At 33.2% G+C, this 22154-nt stretch overlaps 1 protein-coding gene across 3 annotated transcripts in view; it reads left to right on the forward strand.

Moving 5' to 3' along the window:
• LOC114346985 (protein pangolin, isoforms A/H/I/S-like) overlaps positions 1-20389 on the forward strand; it is a 218491-nt gene extending 198102 nt beyond the window's left edge. For 2 of the 3 annotated variants that reach the window (XM_050661183.1, XM_028297732.2), the window contains exon 7: positions 244-20389. In XM_050661183.1, coding sequence (XP_050517140.1) covers positions 244-724 — 481 coding nt within the window. In that variant the 3' untranslated portion in view covers positions 725-20389. The remainder of the gene's footprint in view (positions 1-243) is intronic. The other variant, XM_050661184.1, reaches the window with a different exon arrangement.
• Positions 20390-22154: the final 1765 nt, after the last annotated feature.

Genomic DNA, 22154 nt, shown 5'->3' on the forward strand with positions numbered 1-22154 from the left:
AGCTAAGGTGGAGTCTATGTATTTAGTCCTCTTTAATATAAATTAAAATGTTATTATGAAGATCACGTTCATCTAAAGTTTTGGTGTCACATTATATTAATTTGTAAAAACCATGAAGCATGAATTACAGAAATCAACTTTTATTTTTTAACAGTCCTGCATGACTGACGTTTTTTTCATCCCAGCATGTACATTTTTCCAAAAACCTCTCGTCTAGATTCTAATCGAAGTTGACTTTTTCAGGCGAAAGAAAAAGTGTATACGATATATGGAAGCAGGAGATGGAAACGATGGCAACCAATCAGATGACAATCTAGGCAGCTGCGGCAGCATGGGCGACGCTCACACGCCACCCGACGACGACAACGAGAGCCTCAACCAATCGATGTCGAGCCCGGGTGGCCTGTCAGCTCTCAGCAGCCTAACCAGCCCGGGCGGCATGGTGCTGCCCAGTCCGTCGACCAGCGTGGCCAGCCCCTCCGTGAGTGTGGCTAGCCCGTACATGCTCCAGAGCCCTTTGACGCCCCACGAGCTCATGGATGTCAAGGTGCCCATGCCTCCCGTCTCACACCAACACCAGCCTACGCGAAATCCTGTAGGGACGAATCCTCATGACATAAACAATCCTTTGAGTGTCAACCAATTGACGGGTCAGTGCGTTAGGAACGATAATAACGATGCCAACGGTAACAAAGAGACGCGCTCGATCATCAGCGTCACGTAGCCAATACTTAAAGCAGAAGGTCCCGAATCCTAGCCATGTCACTTTGCCTAATAATACTTTGAACCATTATTAGCACCAACTTGAACTGATGTGTGTCAATATTTGTGTCTATACTTTAGGCAACCCTTGGTCATTAACATTGGATAACACCAAATTGTTCAGCAAGCCTGGCGTTGAACGCTAGGCTTGCTTTGGATTATTTTTGTTGAATAGTCCCAAATACTTGACAATCTAATATAAATTTTTCTTTACCCATTCTACACTACCAACAGCACTTCGAAAATATTCTTCATGCTCCAAAATTTAGGTGTTCTTTGTACTTACATCATTGTCTGATTCTAATTGATGATCACAATGTTGCCTCAAATCAGTTATAGCATTTTTTCAATGTACGGTCACTTTTAGATTGACAGTTGACAGGTAGTCTAACGTGACGTGGCTGCTGGTCAAGTGTAGTAAAAAGTCTGAGGTGGGATTACGAACACTACATACGAATCGTATCTGCCATGTTTTACCGTAGCGCCTTATGGGAAAACATGGCGGATACGATTCGTATCGAGTGTTCGTAATCCCTATGCTGATATTTTGTCAGTCTGCGTAGAAACTTCTTCTTTTTTAAGACCGTGCCCAAATTTTAGGCCTGGGTAGCTTCCATGACAATTTGCCGATATTTTTCTCGATCTTGCGCAGCATGCAAACACTTCATATTCTAATAAACTAGTCCATTGACGAAGGTTTCGCAGCCATGGATATTTTCCGACAAATTCTTCTTTTCCCTGAAGTTTCCAGATGAAGTGCAGCATGCAGTATTTGCTACCTTTCATGATATGCCCCAGATATTCAAGTTTTCTCTTTTTTATCATCTTCATCAAGTCACCTTCGCCTTGACCTATTCTGTTTGAGACTACTATGTTTGAATTGCTTTGAGCCCATGATACTTTGTGCATTCTACGATATGGGCATATCTCAAAGGCTTCTAATTTGTTCGTCATATTTACCTACATGATCCTGGTTTCACATCTATGTAATAATACAGGATACACATAACCTTTTAGGAACTTGATTCTTAGTTGTAAGTTCAGCTGAGAATTGCACAATATAGATCTTCTTCTTAACGTGCCCTATCAAGTCCCCTTGACGTTGGCGATTAACATGGACAAACTGTCCCTGTCTCGAGCTATTCTAAATAGGTGTTCTGCTTTCTTTAATCCTGTCCCCACTCCCGGATATTCTTCAACCAAGAGGCCTGCTTTCTACCAATTCCTCTGCGTCCTTCGATTTTACCCATCATAATAAGTTGAAGAATATTATACCGGTCTCCCCTTAATACGTGTCAAAAATAGGCCATCTTTCTATATTTGATGTTATCAGGCAGCTCGCGGGCAGCATTTGCTCTCTTAAGGACTGCCACATTTGTCAGCATAGCCGTCCATGCTATTTTCAGTATACGTCTGTGCAGCCACATTTCAAAGGCCTCCAAACGGTTAGTGGTGGATATTTTTAATGTCTATGCTTCGACACCATACAAGAGGACTGACCAAATGTAACATTTAATCATGCGCTTTCGAAGTTGAAGTTGCTGGTTATCATTACAGAAGAATGACCTCATTTTTAAAAATGTCGTGCGGGCTATCTCGATTCTACTTTTTATCTCTTTATCTGGATCTAGTTGTCCAGTAAAATGCAACCAAGATATTTAAAACTGGGTACTCTTTGGATTATATGACCATCAACATATAACCGTGAATCTTGATGGGCCAAACGGCTAAATACCATGTATTTTGTTTTTGGACAGTTTATGTTTAGGCCAAACTCTCTTCCCACTGTGTCAATGGCATTTAAAAGTTGTTGTAATCCATTCATATCATCACTTAAAATAACTGTATCGTCTGCATATCTCATTGTATTTATCAGAATTCCATTAACTTTCACACCCAATTCCAAATTATGCAGCGCTTCCTTAAATATTCTATCTGAATATAAATTGAATAACAGTGAATATAAATCAAAATGTTGTAAGTCATATTTGTGAAATGATGTAAGTCTTGCTTTAGAACCTTGATAAATAGACCTCTTTTCATCAGGAAAATCAGGAAAAGTAGTGTAAGTAAGTAATACAGCAAAAAGCTTACATCACTTTGGATTTCATCCATTCAATTATATCTGTATTTTTTAATTTATTAATGTCCATAGATTCGAATGAAGATAGCTTAAGGCCTTTATTTTGAATATGAAGAATTTAAAACTATTCATTAAAATTCACTCTTTGTGTATTATTGAAAGCTCTTTTGTGTGCTGCTATACGTTTGTCAAGGATTCTGCCAGTTTGACCGATGTACAAAATATTGACATACTATACAAACCTTATCAAAATATTGTTCGGCAAAGTTGTACCGCTAGGCAGACGGATATATATTTATAAAAAACCACCTGTGATCTTACAAACTGTGGCGTTACAAAAAAAAAGATGGTGGGTATTTTTGTGTAATTTTCGTGCAGCACGTATGATCTCAACTGGAACTCAAGTGCTGCAATTTTTTTTACTATGTATCATAAATGTCATTTGCCAAAATCACCTCTATATATATTATATAGAATTTATATTACAAATTTCTGATTTTTTTATATTTTTAGTTATTTATATGGACTGCTGTAATGGGGGATAAATTCTTTGGTTGGCTTGAAATTCCGAAGGACAAACATCATTTGACTCTTGATGGGTTGTGCCGATTCTTTTTTGCAACATCTATATGGAAATTATTGCATATAAAATAAATTTGTCGTGTTTGCAAAAGGAATGTTTTTTAAGGCAACCAAAGTTTCGTTATTTTCTCATTATTTTTATGTATTTGGGTGATGTAGTGCAAAAAATTAAGTTTTGATCTCCTATTAATTATATTAAACAAGTAATGATTTTGTTGTAAAATGTGGGCTGGTTTTAAACTCTTACCAAATTGAGTTTTTTGTACCTATTGTATAATATTTGAGATAATTTGAGTAAAAACTGTGAGGCCTTTTTGTCTACAGGAAACGTTATTGAACAATTTTTATTATTAATTTTATTCATGATGTTCCTATAATAATTGATTTTTATAGGATCTTGAAAAATTGGGTTAAGAAATTAAAAAATAACGAATACATTTGCTCCACCAATCTGTAGAATTCTTACCATTCCTACCTGCTTCATCTAACCTTATAGCCCTGTATGGTTTTTAACTGCTGAATAATAATTGCAAGTACTTCATTCTTTTCTATTTTAAAAGACGGGCTTGCTTAGTTTCCTCTACCAGCTCTTTCCAGCTCTAACCAACTCTTTCTTGGACGTTGGAGGTATTTTTTCATATCCAGTGATCTTATATTAAGTGATCTTATATTAGGTGCTATATGTATTTTTCATGTTTTCCTTAGTGTCCATTAAGTGCAAGTGATTAGCTAACAGATTCTGTGAGATTTAACATTAACATTAACAACATTGGTGTGTTTGATTGGCTCGTCGAAAGTAAATGACATGCTACTCTCTAACAAGCCCAGAAATGTTCCTCTTTGTTTCTGAAATATGTTAAGTCATCTTCGTCTTTCTTCAGCAGAATCCATGTCTATAGGTCTTATTTTTGCCGGTGCTGCAAATACTGTACACAATAAAACGCCCTATATCTTGACTTAGTCTCTCTAGTTCAAGTGTCTTCTTTCTACTTACAACTGTTTGTAGGAGTTTCGAATAGTAAGTAGGGAAAAAGATCTTGTGGATAGGTAGGTGTAACGTGTAAGGTCCACATCACACCCATCGAGAAGTACTTCACTTGCCGTCGTTGCCAGTAAGTAAGAAGAAATTTTAAATTTTGTCATGGCAGAATCCTTAACTACAGACGCCTCCCCAAGGGTATTAATGGTGGAAGATCTGGACCACCAATAAATAGACAGAAAACACCTATTTGCGAAAAAGTAGAGTTAGGTAGATTGAAGAAATAGTCAAAAGGAAGCAGGAAAGATGGTTCGAGCTTTTTACATTTCAATAACATAAAAACGCTGCTTGTAGAAGCAAAAAAATGAACTGCTTACGCCTAGACTCTTGAAAAATATGTGCAGAGCCTGAAAAGGACCCGTAGAGCATTTGGAGACTCTAGGAGTACGAGAGCTGAACTGCTTATAGTCAAAAGAAAGCAAGAACGGGTGGTTCGAGCTTCTTACATTTCAATAACTTGAAAACATTGGTTGTAGTAGCAGAAAAACAACTGCTCAGGCCCAGAGTCTTGGAAAAGATGTACAGAGCCTCAACAGGACCTGTAGAGCATTTAGGGACTCTAGAGGTATTAGAGGTGAAATGCCTCTAGTCAAAAAGAAGCAAGAAAGAATGATCAGAGCTTCTTACATTTCAATAAAATAAGAACACTAGTTGTAGTAGCAGACAAAGCATTATTCCTTACGCCCAGAGCCTTGGAAAAAAATGTGCAAAACCTGATAAGGACTTGTACGAGCATTTGGGAACTCTAGGGGTACCAGAGATGAAGTGCATCTGACTCTTCTGAATTAGCTAAGGAATGTAGAGTGGTTGATAAAGAAAGGATATTTATGTTAGGTCTTTTCAAACCTCTTCAACTAATGTAGTCCTTAATTGCATCCTTTGATCATAGTAAGCATTAAAAAGAATCGTGGACATGATTGTTTTCGACTGTTGTGACTGCTTCCAAATGTTTGAATTCTTTGACAACCTCGAAATTGTATTTATTTGTCGAAATGTTTTTTCTAATTCTTAGTCTTCGATTTTTGGTAAGTACCATGTACTTGGTCTTATCGTCGTTGACTTAATTTCCCTGGTCCCCCTCTTTCAAAAAGAGTACAACTTCTTTTGCATTTCTGGTGGATTGTACAATTGTGGTCGACATTGTCAGCAAAAGCTAACAGTAGTACCTTCGCTTCTTTGACAGCGAAGCCATTTGTTATTTCTCGTTGTGATTTCCTAACTGCATGTTCTAAAGTGAAGTTGAATAACAAAGGGAAAAGTAGATCATTTTGTCTTAGACAAGTTTCGATTTGAAACTCATCTGATGTACTGCTGCCAATTTTGATGCTTGCAGATGGATTCTGCACACAAATATGGGCTAGTTCTTCCAGTTTTCTGGGTACTTCCATTTCAATTATGACTTTCTGCTACAATACTTTAAAAATTTGTTCTTTTTGGCTTGAACATGACATGTGTTACTGCACTGTGGATTTTTCTGATGTTAAGTTGCATCTGATCATCTTGAAAAAGCCACGGTGCGATGAAACAACAGGAATATGAAAATACAATAGAAATTTCCAAAAATTCTAGTTTAAATTTACTACTTTACAATGTTTCTTCCGGTGTTGCCATCTACTAAAAATATACGTAAAACCTATGATTAGAGGGCTAACCTACTGAAGTTATTTGACCTTTATGTCATTACATTACTAATAATGCCCACATTTTACTATTTTATGTATTTAGTAAACGAACAAATTTTTCCATATACAAATACAAATATGTACTGCATCATTCGAAAACACCATTCATACCGGGTGATTCAAATTGTGCAATTCAATTCTTGTTTTTTTTTATTTGTAATTTTTAGGTTATTTGAATCTGCCCGGCATGAACAAACAAATTTAGTGCCACATAGTTTACAGTTGTTAGCCTTTTGCAAATAAATTTTGCTCAAATCGATATATTAGACGATTGTTTTAGATTTTGTTTGGAATATACTTCTTGAAGGGATATTCTTAAAATTAGAAGTTACATAAATTATTTAAATGGAATTCTACAGTAATAAGGTTTTTTGTCATAATAAAAACAAAAAAAAAATCGATTTTTATAAAAATCGAGAGATCGATTTTTATAAGAATTGAAATATCGATTTTTACAAGAATCGAAATATCGATTTTTATAACAATGGAAAAATGGAATGGATGGAACGGATTTTTAAAAAATCAAAAGATCAATTTTTTATCAAAAAGTCTATTTTTTATAGATGATAAATATGCAGTTTCCATTTGCGCGTCTGCTTTATTCTCCTAACTCTAAGAGTATCCTTTCAAATGTTTAGTGACAATATTTCCTGAAAAAACTTTTATTTTCTCTTACCAGAATTTTGAAAATCTTAGAATTTAGAATGTATATTGCTACAACAACTTTGTAATTACTCTGTACATAAAAACAAATGTTATAACAGAAAAACTTATTGTAAAATTACTTTTTTTGACTTTTTAAATTTTATTTGTTAAATGTGGCGAGCCATACAAACATCTTTAAGTTTAATTTTTAATTTTTTTTTAATCGATTATTTGCTATTTTGTGCTTAGGTCATTTATCACGACGATCTGTAGTTTGTGACTGTTTTTCCATCAAAGTATCAAATCTAATAGTTTAGTTTTTACTCAGTACATTTCTTGATACACATTATGTTAATTATTGACTGTTAAAACATCCCATTGGATGATATTTGCATATTAGATTAACGAACAAAGGTAATATCTGCAAAAATAGCACCCCCAAGTAAAGAAATGGCAATAATTAGCTCGAAAAAGAGAAAATATTTGACAGCTGACAGCCGCCATGTTGGATTTTCCACGTGTTGACAGCTAACAGTCGTCATGTTGACAGCTGTCACGTTGGATTGCCACGTGAAGTAAATGGGCCAATAGGAGCGTGGCAGCCATCTTGGAAGGGGGCGTGGTTTTTAACTCACTTGCACACTTGTCATACCTGGCGGCAATCTTCAAAAGATACCGTTTTTCCTACGATCGGCAAAATTTTTCTATGTCCAGCCGTCCCATACACATATTAAACAGCTGAAGATAGCACATCTAAAAAGGAAAACCCTAAATAGGCTACTGTTGTAATACAGTTAGACAATTGGACTGATATTATTGACTGACGCTTCCTCTAGTTGACCATGAAGGTCTATTATGTATTATACCCGACAGAAAAAGTGTATTTAAGAATTTTATAATATATTGTAATCTCAAGAGCAAGCAAAATGATAATAGTCTTACCAAGTTTCTACAATTTTTTACTGAAGAGCTTGATCTTCCGAGCAACGAGTGGAGTGTTTGGTACCCTACAGTGGAGCTCTGGTTCAATAAAACAAAATTTATTTCTGGTATTTGCAATGAGATATGGTACATCTTTACTTCACACTTTTTTATGCCCAAAAGCTCTTTATCTAATAGGTCTTTGCTGTTGAATTTGTTGGAGATTATTCACAAATATAATATCATCACCAATTTTGATACTATTTCTAACTTTATTTTTCTTTTGTTTACTAAATTTCCATCCAATATTAATCGTTCAAGTAGTTCAAACGAATTTTCAATTTTCTTATATCAGTGTAACGTGGATTGTCTAACAAAATAATACATACAGCGGTGCATTATATGGAGTGTATTGTGAGTTGCCTAATACATGTACAAATTTTAAACAGTCGAGACTGAATCACAGAATAAAAACAATTATTTGTTTTTTACAACAGTTTTTCAGTAATTTGAATCTTCAGTTGTGGTTGTGATCCAGTGATGTTAGTGTAAATAGGGCTTTTCATCGATTGTCATTTGTTTCGAGCTTCTGTCATTTGTCACATAATATTAATATAACTACGACATACGTATTTGCTTTGTATCATGTAAAATACCAATGACGTATGACGTAGATATATTAATATTATGTGACACATGACAGAAGCTCGAAACAAATGACTGTGAATGAAAAGCCCTATTGGTCGAATATGGCTTTTCATCGATTGTCATTTATTTCGAGCTTCTGTCATGTGTCACATAATATTAATATATCTACGTCATACGTCTTTGGTTTGTATCAATGGTATTACCAACAACGTATGACGTAGATATATTAATATTATGTGACTTATGACGGAAGCTCGAAACAAATGACTATGAATGAAAAGCCCTATTTCGAATTTATTTATTCCTTTGTGAGTATCTATTCTTTATTTAATATTTTTATGATTAACAGATAAATTAGCACTGCTAAAACCATTTTTACTATCAAATTGTTTTATATTATCCTTATTCTGCAGATAGATAGATCCTTTGATAGATATAAAACTACTAAACTATAGAGAAAATCGGAATTGGAGAAATTTATAGTCACAATAAATACATAGTTCAACTTTTTAATACAATTTTTGAACAATAAATACATTTACAATGTTCTAAAATTTCATTGTATCAGGTGATAAAATTAGTATATCTGTGAAAAAATCATTGATTTCATGTAAAAAATCTTATATAGATATTTGATGGTTTTAAATACGAGGGGTAGCTGATAAAAAATCTGTGCAGAAGTACGGCTGATTTTGCTTTGTTTTTTTTTAACAATCACAAAAAGTGAAAAAATCATTCATCAAAACGTTTCTGCAAGTACTTGGAGGGAATGCGAGAAACGATCGTGCTCGAATAGCGGAGAAATCTTGCAACTTTCTTAAACAATTCATATTGTCAATTGAAATTGTCAAATTGATGTATATTTCATATCTACTGACCCTACTGTCATTGAAGAAGAAAAATTATGTTGCTCCACAATAGTAATATGATATAATTGAATATGAATATATTTCATTAATTGTATTTTGCTTGCAGTACTGCATTTTAATAATTTATTTTATTTACTACATACAATTGTTTACCTTTTAATAACATAACCTCAGTCTTACTTTTTCTTCTTATAATTTTTTTGTGCTACGGCCTTGACAAGTGTCCAGCAACCAGGACTAATATAATTGGCCAATATAATTAAAAGTGCGAAAAAAGTTGCTGAGCTATGAAACCAGGTGTCGCTTTTCCGAACTTGCACGGTCCCAATACCTGTTAGAGAAAAATGGTTCAAATAAAACTTATAGATCATAAAAAGTTCTTTAATTATAAGAGTTTATAAATTAAACTACATACACAGTTGACTGAGATAATTGTAGAAAATCGTTATTGTTGCAGTAATTTATAAAATGTTAATATCTTTGTTTTTTGCATAACGACATGGAATAATAACTACCCAAAATTGTGGCAGTTAATGATTTAATATTAAAGTGTGTTAAATTTCAAATAGATCAACCAAATAGTTTATGTTATTCAATTTAATAAGGGTCTTCTGCAATTATCTCGGTCAATTGCTTATGTATTTTAATTTGGAGACTCAAAATTAATTAACTTTTTATAATTTACAACCACTGAACCATTTTTTTCTAAAATGTATAGAGACGTATTATAGACAAACACGATTTTTTCACTCTTTATGATTGTTTAAAAAAACGACAAAGCAAAATTAGCTGACTGTATTCACAGATTTTTCATCAGCTGCCGCTCATAATAATATACACTCCAAGAAATTAAAGCACCATCTTAAAATTAGGACATTTTTTAATTCTCGAATTTCCTAAGTTCGATTTTAGTGATTTTTTTAATATGTTATAGCCTTATTTTTTAAGAGTATCGCTGTAGTAATGTTGCTAGACAGGTAAATGTCATTGTATACCGGGTGTAACAATGATACTGTGTTTTTTCTCAAAGTTAAGAATATAATCACTCTATGAAATATTGTAGTATTTGTAAAATAAACTTAATAAGGCTTTCTTAACATTTTATTTTTGATTCATTCACTTATGTTCGATAAGAAAAGAGATAAGTACTTTTATATTAAAAATTAGGTTTGCTACTTGGTCTTGATCAATATCATTCGAAATCTCGAGAGCCTACTGTTTATACCTCTTGTAAGGTTCTAGGAGGTGGCAAGCGCTAGCATAGTCTTCTGCCATTTATGTCCCACAAATTTTCGATCGGATTAAGATCTGGCCTATGCGGTTGTCAATTTAGAGTCCGAAGATTTACCTGTTGTAAATATTTCGTTACAGTTCTTGCATTATCGTGCATTAGCAAAAAATTGTTACCAATATAAGGAGCTGATAGCATGGTAGTTAAGTACTTTGCTCTGATTGAACACACTTATCGCGGGTCAAAAAAATGCTGTCACCAGACAACAAAAAAAAGTTACGGACTTAATTTTAACTTTAAGTAATAAATCTACTAATTTGCACATCAAACCAGAAACTTTTTTTATGTTAATAACTTGACATTTATGACATTATTAATTTCTCATAGCCTTAGTTTTGTTTATTAAACTAAGCAGAAAATGAGGATATATGGATGAAAAACATGGCTAGTTATTAAAGTACCTAACTTTTTTATTATACAACATAAGAGAACGCATCAAACAAAAAAGGTTAAGAAAACCTGACGCTACAGTTTTTTAATTTCAGTATTTTTTAAATGCTAGAATATTCCAGATGCTGTTGCAAACTTTGAGAAAAAAACACAGTTTTACTGGTACACCCGGTATACAATGACAATTTACCTGTCTAGCAACAAAATTATTACAGCGATACTCTTAAAAAATAAGGCCACAACATATTAAAAAAGAATGTGTGTGTACTTTGTACGCACGTAAGAAGTTATACTTCTATTATATGATTTCAACGAAATTAATATACTTTAAACAGTTTATTTATATTTTATTTAAATATTAAACTAATTTTAATACTTACTACTTCTCAAAAATTTTTATTAAAACAGTGCCAAAAATTAAAATAAAAGAATAAAACACACACAAACAAACACATTGAAAAATGCCACAAGTGATTTCTAAACAATGTAGGAAATTTTTTTAACTAAATACGTATTTTCTGAAAAAAAAAAATTATATAATAAACTTACAATCATAAAATGTATAAACAAATAAAAAAAAATAAAAGTTTCCATTGGGATTCGAACCCGCTTATCAGCGCAGTTAGTATTGAAATTCATTCACCTTAAACTTTTACCCACGGAGACGATGTGCCATCATGTGCGAAGATCAACTAACTAAACGTATTAAACTTTTGACGGTTCTGAATTTAACCAAATTATTTTGATTTTGAATTGAAATTATTTAGAATTGAAAGAAATATTAGAATACAACAAAACATAGAGTAAGAAAACAATATATTAGGTGAATATTGATAGAAATTTTGATGGTAATCAAATTATGTAAATCGAAGCATTACATGCTATTTTAGTAGGTTCTTTTTAAATTTTCCAAATAGTTAGGTCCTACCTATGAAATTTTTTATTAGGATACTGAAACATTTACAATTATTACGTACCTCCCGTTTTTAAAATTATTTAAAAAGTCACTACAATATTATAAACTTGCATTTTTCTCTGCCATCACAACAATAAAAACTAATATACACAACATTAATTTGTTTATCCAAAATCTCCATATTGAACAATTATTGACAGATGATTTTAACACCCAATCAGATCCCGTATAACGTTTATACCATACTGTCTGTGTGCGCATGCGCGCATAATTATGAAATTTTACTCTCAATCACGCCCAAAGAAGTATAACTTAAAAAAAAATCACTTAAATCGGACAAGTTTAGGAAATTCGAGATATCAAAAATAACCCATTTTTAGGTGGTGCGTTAATTTCCTTGAGAAGTGTAATAATTATGCAATCTACTTGAATGTGATTTTTTTGTGATGGGTATATAAGTCTGATAAATGACCTAATGGAAACGAATCACTTCCAATACAAATATATTTTTCGATCAAACTTATTTCGAAGCTTTAAGATTGTGCAAATATTTCTGACCATTGCAATAACTTAGAAATTGATTCTTCTGATGTAAATAAATTTTTCGACGACTACTAACACACGGCTAGAAAAAACTGTTTTTTCTTTATAGGAAACGCTTTGCGTGTTCAGTTTTGTGTTATTTTTTTAATATGAAAAGAGATGTGATATTTTATACTATTTAAAATGAACACTATGTTTGGCTTCCCTCAGGTTTTTGCATTTATTGAGTTTTTTTATAGAACAAACTACCATTCGATAGTAGAGTAACTTCGATGACTAGATTAGATCTCACACCTTGAGAAATATATCACTGTGATGTAGACAGTGACATATAACATTCAATATATTGTGAGATCTATTCATCAGAAAGTTCTACAATGTATATTTTATTTAACTGCGTTAAATTGCAGCAATTTTTGATTGGAAAACGTCTCAAGTTTTCCAAAACGCTTTGTATGACGATATTCTTCTTCATGCACCGTGTCCTTTCGGAGCGCTGGTTACCAACATAGCTATCTAAATTTTATTCACTGTCACCCTAAATGGCATGATTGTATCAATACTATATCGATCTTGCAAGTTCTTGAACCATGAAGACTTTCTTCTTCTTGGACTGCATTTGCCTGCTATTTTCCCTTGTATAATATTTTGTAACCTAAATATATTTTGTAACTTACGTGCATAGAAATCGGCCCACTTAAAAATTTGGTAATTTTTGATGTCTCATATTTTCTAAACCTCTTGGCCGATTTAAGTGATTTTTTGAACATGTTATAGCCTGATTCTTTGACAATCATCATCATCATACAACCTCTTCTGTCCACTGCTGGACATAGGTCTCTCCCATTCTTCGCCACTCTTCACGGTTCTGTGCTTCTTGTTGCCATTTCTTGGATATTCGTTTAATGTCGTCCATCCAGCGTGTTGGTGGTCGTCCTCTGCTGCGTTTGTCTTCTCTTGGGCGCCAGTCAATTAGTTTTCTGGTCCATCGTGAGTCTTTCAGTCGCGCTATGTGACCTGCCCAATTCCATTTCAGCTTGGCTATACGTTCAACGACATCAGTGATACCTGTTCTTTTCCTTAAGTCTTGGTTCCTTATTTTGTCTTTTTTTGTCACGCCGAGAATCGATCTTTCCATGCGCCTTTGTGCCACTCGCATTTTTAGTGCTGTTGTTTTTGTGAGCGTGAGAGTTTCTGCTCCGTATGTCATAATAGGAAGAACGCATTGGTCAAATGTCTTCCGTTTCATAGCTGTCGGGATGTTGCTCTTAAAGATGTCTCTTAGTGATCCATACGCCGCCCAAGCAAGTGTTATTCGTCGTTGAAATTCGCAGGTCTGATTGTCCTTGCCTATTCTGACTTCATGACCGAGATATATGTACTTTTCTGTCAATTCTACCACTTGATTTTGGATGGTTAGGTGTTCGCTGGGAACTAAATTTGTCATAAATTTGGTCTTACTGATGTTCATTTTTAGACCTATTGTTGAAGACACGTTTTCTAATTCTAGTAGCATTTGTTGTGCTTCACCCAGATCTTCGGTAATAAGTACTATATCGTCGGCAAAACGCAGATGATTGAGCATTTCTCCATCTATCTTTATTCCTCTATTTTCCCACTTTAGCATTTTAAAGGCGTATACAATACCACTGTAATAATACAATAATTGTCTTTGACAATACCACTGTAATAATATTGTTGCTCAACAGGTAAATTTTCATTGCATACCGGGTGTACCAATCAAGCTGTATTTTTTTCTCAAAGTTCGCATCACTTTGTGTAATATTTTAGCATCTATAAAATACTGAAATTAAAACCTAACTATAGCCTCAGGCTTTCTTAACATTCTTTTTTTTGAATCATCCGTTTATGTTTTATAATAAAAAAGTTAGGTACTTTAACAACTACACATGTTCGTCATCAATAAATACACGGTGTTTCTAAATAAGTGCGACAAACTTTAAGGGGTAATTCTGCATGAAAAAATATAGACAGTTGGCTTTATAAACGTATGTCCACAAATACTTCGTTTGCGAGATACGGGATGTTAAATTTTTTCTTACAAACTGACGATTTATTTTATTGCTTTAAAACCGGTTGAGATATGCCAATGAAATTTGCTGGGTTTTAAGACGCAGTTATTGCACATTTTTTAACATACAATTAAGAATTTAATATTCACTATTAGCGCGCATAAGTGTGATATGACCAATCTATTACCCGTATGCACGCTAATGGTGAATATAAAATTCTTAATTTTATATCAAAAAATCCACAATAACTATCTCTTAAAACCTACCAAATTTCATTTGCATATCTCAACTGGTTTTAAGCCAATAAATAAATCGTCAGTTTGTAAGAAAAAATTCAACATCCCGTATCTCGGAAACGAAACATTTGCGGACATACGTTTATAAGCCAACTGTCATTATTTTTTCATGCAGAATTACCCCTTAAAGAACATGTCTAGTTGTTAAAGTACCTAACTTTTTTATTACCCAACTTAAACGAATGAATCAAAAAACATAATGTTAGAAAACCTGAGGCTATAGTTGGGTTTAAATTTCAGTATTTTATAAATGCTAGAATATTCCACAGGGTGATGCGAACTTTGAGAAAAAAAAACACAGTTTGATTGGTACACCCGGTATACAATGAAAATTTACCTGTATGGCAACAATATTATTTCAGTGGTATTTTTAAAGAATCAGGCTATAACATGTTCAAAAAATTACTTAAATCGGCCAACAGGTTTAGGAAATATAAGACATCAAAAATGATCAAATTTTTAAGTGGACCGATTTCTATGCACGTAAGTTTATATTTGAAAACTGTTATTACATGTCCGAAGTACTCCACCTTTCTCTTCTTGATTCCTTTTATAATCTCAGTAGTCTTTTCTCTTTAGTACCATTAGGTAGCTGTCCGCTGGTATAAATGGTATTGAAAAACGAAGTTATAGCCTCTAAAAAATGCTATCATATACACACCTACCTATAGTTTTTCTGCTCTTTCTATTAAGGTATGGTCATCTAGTCCTATCAATCCTTGATATGACGCATTCAGGTTATCTGTCGTCGGCCAGAACGACGGTTTCCTTGTATTTTATTTCCATTATTAGTTGAAGGAAGTTATGTCTTTCTTTTCTGAATATATCTCCAAGATAAGATATTTTAGACTAATTTTAGTTGTTTCATATTTTACTTGGTTTCTTCTTTCTTCAGTAACTTCATGTGTTGTTTTGGTTCTTTCTTTTTCTTATTCTTTTTAGTTTATTATTAAATTTGGCTACAAGCAAGGTGTGGTCGGTGGAAACATTTGCCCCTGGGAAGGTTTTTGTACTTATTATACTATTTCGTTATCTTTGATTAATCAATATTATGTGCTCTATCTTATTTCCGATGCATTTCTCTTTATTATCTTGTGGTGGTTTCCACGTGTATAATCTGTGAGCTCTAGTTTAAACAATAACAATCATATTCTGTTCTTCACGGAACTGAATCGGTCAGAGTAGTCTGTCGCCTCTTTCATTCCATAGACCCAGTCGATTGTCGCAAATGATGTTTCCAGCTTTGCCTTTTTCCACTCTGGAATCTCCCATTATTATCGTTATTTCATGTTTTTTCATGCGCTGCCTTTAGAATTGTAGAGCTCTATAGAACTACATACATATTCTTTCTCAGTATCGGGTTTATTGGTTGTTGGAGCATCATCGTCACCAATAGTGCTACAGCCCTATGAAAGAGCTTGGATATTCCCAAGTCCATTACGCGTCAGTCAGTTCTATCCATTGCCAACTGTTGCCAGTTTGCTGCGCCTATTTTTCTCCCATCCTCACCTACACCATCCTTCCATCTGAGTTTTGGCCTACCCCTATTTCTACTTCCCACAGGTTGTGACATAAGGATTCTTCTAGGAGGGTTGTTCTGTTGTGATCTTGCTAGATGTCCTGCCCATCTTAGTCTTCCTATTTTTATAAGAGATACTACGTAAACAAAAACGATAAAATCCTTTATCAAAGGTATATTTGTTAAAATCCCTAAAAAGGGCTACATCACAGAACTAGTTTTCGATCGGATGACCGATCATCATCAGTGCTTACCTAAAATGTGTATAACCTGATAAGATAATGCAAAGTTTTTAAAATTTTGACTACGGTTTTAAAAAGTTATAGGTTATACTCACGTGAATTTAACATGCTAACCACCAAAATACAAAAAATATGCAGGTAAAAACCCTTTACAATTGATCCGTCATAGGAACTTAGATGAATAATGTGAACTTAAACATGGATGTCTAAAATATCCAATGTATTATGCTCTAGGTACCATTTGTGATCAATTGTAAAAGGTTTTTACCCACATATTTTTTGTATTTTGGTGGTTAGAATTTTAGATCCACATGAGTATAATCTATAACTTTTTAAAACCGTAGTCAAAATTTTAAAAGCTTTGCCTTATCTCATCAGGTTATACACATTTTAGGTAAGCACTGATGATGATCGGTCATCCGATCGAAAACTAGTTCTGTGATGTAGCCCTTTTTAGGGATTTTAACAAATATACCTTTTATAAAGGATTTTATCGTTTTTGTAACATATGGTATACAGCCAACTACAGGAAAACTTTTTCCTCGTAGATACTACGTCTTTATCACCAAATATATGTTTATATCTGTGGTATATCTCTTAGTTGTACCTCCACCTCCAAACACCATTTTCACAGATGCCACCGAATATTCCTCTCAGGATCCTTCGTTCAAATATAAGCAGAAGGTTTTCGTCTGCCTTGGAGATGGTCCATGTCTCCGATCCATATGTCGACACTGGTTGTATAAGGGTTTTCTATATGTTTTTTTTTTGTTTTTTGGCTTAAGTTTGTGCTTCTCGTATGTCTACTCAGTCTAAAATAGCATTTGTTTGCCAGGATTATCCTTCGCTTGATTTCTTCCCTCATGATGTTCCTCTTTGTGATTAAGGAGCCTAAGTATGTGAATTTGTTCATCACTTTAAAGGTAGAGTTATTATTGGAGCAAAGACTTCTATAATATTGATATTGATGGGATTTCCTTGTGGTTATAGAAGTAGAATAAGATCCAAGTGGTAGATTAGATTCGTAATTATTTTTTTCTAGAGCTGCGCTTATTGTGAGTCCTATTCAATTCCAGTGCTGTTTTTGCTTATTTCATTTTTCCTGAATCAGTCTATCCCATCTCTCTTATTCCGAGGATATCAATATTTAACCTGTTCGTTTCTTGGATAGCTTTCTGAATTTTTTCTGTCTCGAACATGCTTTTAATATCCAAGGGCCTATCTGAATCATTGGTTTATTTTCAAATTTTTCCTCTTTCAGGTGGGCCCTAACCTAGCTCCCTTCGCCATTCATAATTACATCATGAAAAACTGTGACAAGCATTTTAAAATACTAAACACAAGAAGAGCCATCTTTTTTGTGTACAGATAGGCCTATATCATATGTTCATAAAAGTTTTGCTTTGTGGCATTCTTTACTAGCTCTTGTTGATACTACTCTTCCACTTACTTTTTGGGCTCGTTATTCCCATTGTATCACTACTTTTGTCAAATGTTCCTCGTCTTACCTCATTGTGAAGTTTTTTCTAAACTTACTTAACAACAATACTTAAATCTTGAAACTATATTTTTGTTTACAAATTTATTGGACTATAGGAACGGGTCCATTATTCACTATTGATAACTCTTGTCATTATAGAATAAGAGTGGTAGTTTGTGTCTCACTCACCGAACAAATCATCAACTGCCTTTTGTATAATTTGTAAATTATGTCCCATATCAAAGAGATTACTTGTGCCATATTCCAATTTGGGACATAATACACAGATTCAACGACAGTTAACAACAACTTTTGACTGCTTAGTTGTACGAAACTACCCTTAAGTTTTGGATAAGTGCAATGTAATATAATTTTTAAGATGGTTCTGACCAATACGAAGTGTTCAGCGAGGTGAGTGTCCGTAGGTGTCAACTATTCAACTATACTTACTTACCCCGTGGCGTTACAACCCTTCGTGGGTTTTAGCCGACTCGAAACATGCCTCAATTCTTCTTTGTCTTGAGCAATCTAGTTCTCCACGCCAATAGCTAGGTCTCCACGCCCATAGTCTTCTTCCAGTTGGGACTTCTACCCATACCAGTTTTACCGTTCGTTCTTCAGCTATACTCGCTTTGGAAATGAATGATAGTACAGTTTTTATAGCAGAATACCACAACAGTCTGTAAAAAGGGACTATTCGACGCAAAAATAGAAATATAACCATCCCTACAAACTTACAATACAGTGCAAAGTATCATAAGAAATTGCTATCAATCATTTTCAAATGACGTACACGCATCTTAAAGAATATCTTCTTAGCAGTTTTTCTATCGTTGGCTTTAATATTAAATTCCCTAACAACTAAAAGTTCGTTCAAACGAAAATTCATTAATTCATTCAAAACGTTCACATCCTTGCTTATTGGATTAAAGAACGAGATGAACGATACATTAAAGTCTGTCATTAATAATAAAATTGTCCTAACATTTAGTCGTTTGGGTAAATTGTGCTATTTTGCCAGATTTTTCTGTTGCCCAATCCATCATAACCTCACATAACCTGTAAAATCTGCATTCTTTATTGCAAAGCTGTTGCTATGCTACTGTCTTTTGTTATTTTGTTCTTCTTTTTTCTGCTATCTCTTTTTGTGTATTCAACTCATTCTTAAAATTGTCTAACTCATTTCAATTCTATTTATTTGGGTTTATCCGTCATCTTGTAACAACGTTTTATCTTAAATTTTATCACAATGAGAAATCCGAGACCCGAAAATTTAAAGACCTCTACCGTGGAACCAACTTCCTGGTTGCAATCTCAATGCTTTCTACAATTTACAAAGCAATCAGACGATGAATAAAGCAGACGAATGGGACTCTACAATATGCAGTCACATCTTAGGACTCTTCAGAGAGGCTATATGGTCTTCTCTTGAATTTTATCGACTTATGATTCGTATTTATGCTTCCTAGTTCTTCTTGTTTTATGTTTGAACGACCAACTAAGCCCATTTAGCTGTTTCTCATCGATGGTGATGATCTTCGTGTTGGAAGAACCTACTACTCGCCCAGAGTTTTTTTAGACACGGATAATCTGCGCATCAGGCATAATTTTTTAAGTTTTAGTAACAATATGTGGTTTTTAATACTGACAAGCAAAAAAAGAAATAGATGATCATTTTGATAACTATTCAAATATATAATGTCGGTGTAAGAAAAATGATAAGTAGATACCTATTCCACAAGAATATTATTTATTATTGATATATATTAGATTGATACATATATATGATATCTAGCATTTTTGTGATATATTTTTAACTTTTTATTAGCCAGAATTTGATAAATAATCTAAAACCCCATACCATCATTACAGAAGCATTAAAAACATTAAGAAATTGAGAATATGAGAGTAAAAACAGGTATATAGAAGCATTTGAAAGCGAAAAGATAAAATATACAAATTCATTATTGTAGCTAGCAAAAACTTCACATTTGCTTTAGAGAAAAAGGTTAAAATAGAACCAAAAACAAAACAAAATAATTGATGAATATAGAAAGAACTAAAAGTAAATATAATCACCCAACTTAACCTAAAATTTAACAAAATCACTGGAATTTATAAAAATAACTAATACATCTGTAATCAAATTGTTATTACGTAACATAAAAAGAACCACATCTTGCTATACTTCCATTCCCTTCTACATTTCATTCTCTACTTGACATTTCTCTTTTATGCCTGATGCGTAGATTGTTCTGGAAATTGTACATTTCGGGTATTGGTATTCTGAATGCCATCCCGGTTGTACCGAATTTATAGAATAAATGATTATACATATATAAATAAATTTAGAAATTAATATTTTAGATGTTAATAATGTCTTTGTAAGTAGCTCTGTTCGTAACATCGTCTAGGTTAGGAATCATTCAATACAAAACTTCAAATATCTGATTTTTGTTATTTATTACCCTTACCTATGCGTTCTATAAAGCTGTGGTTTGTTTTGAGTTTTATATAAATGGTAAGTGAAGAATTTTGTATTTTCAGTTTTATTTTGTATCGAGACGGAGCAATAAATTGCACTAAGGAAAATTAAAAATATAAAATCACCAGAAAAGAACAGAATACCGAACGAACTGCTAAAGTATGGAGGACCAGATATGTCCAAATAACTATTAAAACTAATCAAAAAAACTATAAAACAACACAGAAACTCGCAAGAATGGAGATCAAGTACTTTAATGCCATTCTTTAAAAAGGGAGACGAAATGGATCCAGAGAACTAAAGAGATATTAATTTATTAACACAACACTAACATTAACAACCAAAGTGATAACAAATGTACTTAATGAAATTATAACACTATATAAAACGATCGAAAATATCTACCAGAACAAAATAAAAGTAGTAGAAGAAGAAGAACTAACTCACCCAATTGAAAGATTTAAAAAGAATGGTTAAAAGATCATCCACATCCACATTATCATCCACAGTAGAATCAGAGATAAATGTGAAGAAGACCAGGATGAAACACAATTTGACACAAAGACACAAAATTGAAGACACAAAGACGTCTTTGCTGTATTTATTGACTATGAGAAGGCCTTTGATCGAGTAAACATCACAAATTAATTAAAATATTAAAGGATAAATGAGTTGATAGCCAAGATGTAGGAATCATAGAAAAATTATACTGGCGTCGAACAGCGACAGCTTCCATAAATGGAAAATCAACAGGAATATGCAAAATACAAAGAGGTGTCAGACAGGGTTGTATACTGTTCCCACTGTTTTCCAATTATATTCAGATATAATATTTAAGGAAGCGCTGCATAATTTGGAATGGGGTGTGAAAGTTAATGGAATTCTGATAAATACAATCAGATATACAGACGATACAGTTATTTTAAGTGATGATATGAATGGATTACAACACCTTTTAAATGCCATTGACACAGTGGGAATAGAGTTTGGCCTTAACATAAACTGTTCAAAAACAAAATATATCGATGGCTTAGTGTGAAAACCTCGTATCTCATTAAATTACAATTTTACAGGAGAGGCAAAAAACTGATTTTCTGCATAATATAATCTAAAAACAAAAACTACTGTTGCGTATTTTAATTTGAGCACATTGAGACAAATATCTGATCTTGGCCCAGAGCTGAAAGTGTTAAATGTTGCTATTAAATTGAAAATACAAATATTAACTATGAAAAACATGTAAATATCCTTGCAGTATATAGAGCCTTTTCCCAAGTAACTATGATAACCTCGTATATCTTGATATACGTGTTTTTCATCTAAAATGAGGTTGTGCTTATGATTATTTATGAGGTTTTCATTTTTCATAGCTTATTGCACACCTCCAAATACTAGGTTGATACAGTACAAATTTTTTGATTTAAGGTTCATAAAATGTTTCTATATTCCGGACTACCTTTTGCTGTTCACAAAAAAAATTTCTGCAAGTCTAATTTCTTAAACAAACACTCCAAATTAAGTACCAAATTCTTGGTTATAAATATACGTGGTATTCACACTAAATCAAGAGAGCAATTGATATACGTGGTTTCTTTTTTCGGCTGTAGAAAATAGTCTGGTGTATTCGGATTTTTTCTAACAGTTGTAAATTGTGAGATACAAGGTTTTCAAAGTAAAGCCACCAAAATGTCATTTTCGAAAAAAAAATGCCATACAAGGTTTTCACAC

The sequence above is a fragment of the Diabrotica virgifera genome, chromosome 9, assembly GCF_917563875.1.
Source record: "Diabrotica virgifera virgifera chromosome 9, PGI_DIABVI_V3a".
NCBI classification, from domain to species: domain Eukaryota; kingdom Metazoa; phylum Arthropoda; class Insecta; order Coleoptera; family Chrysomelidae; genus Diabrotica; species Diabrotica virgifera.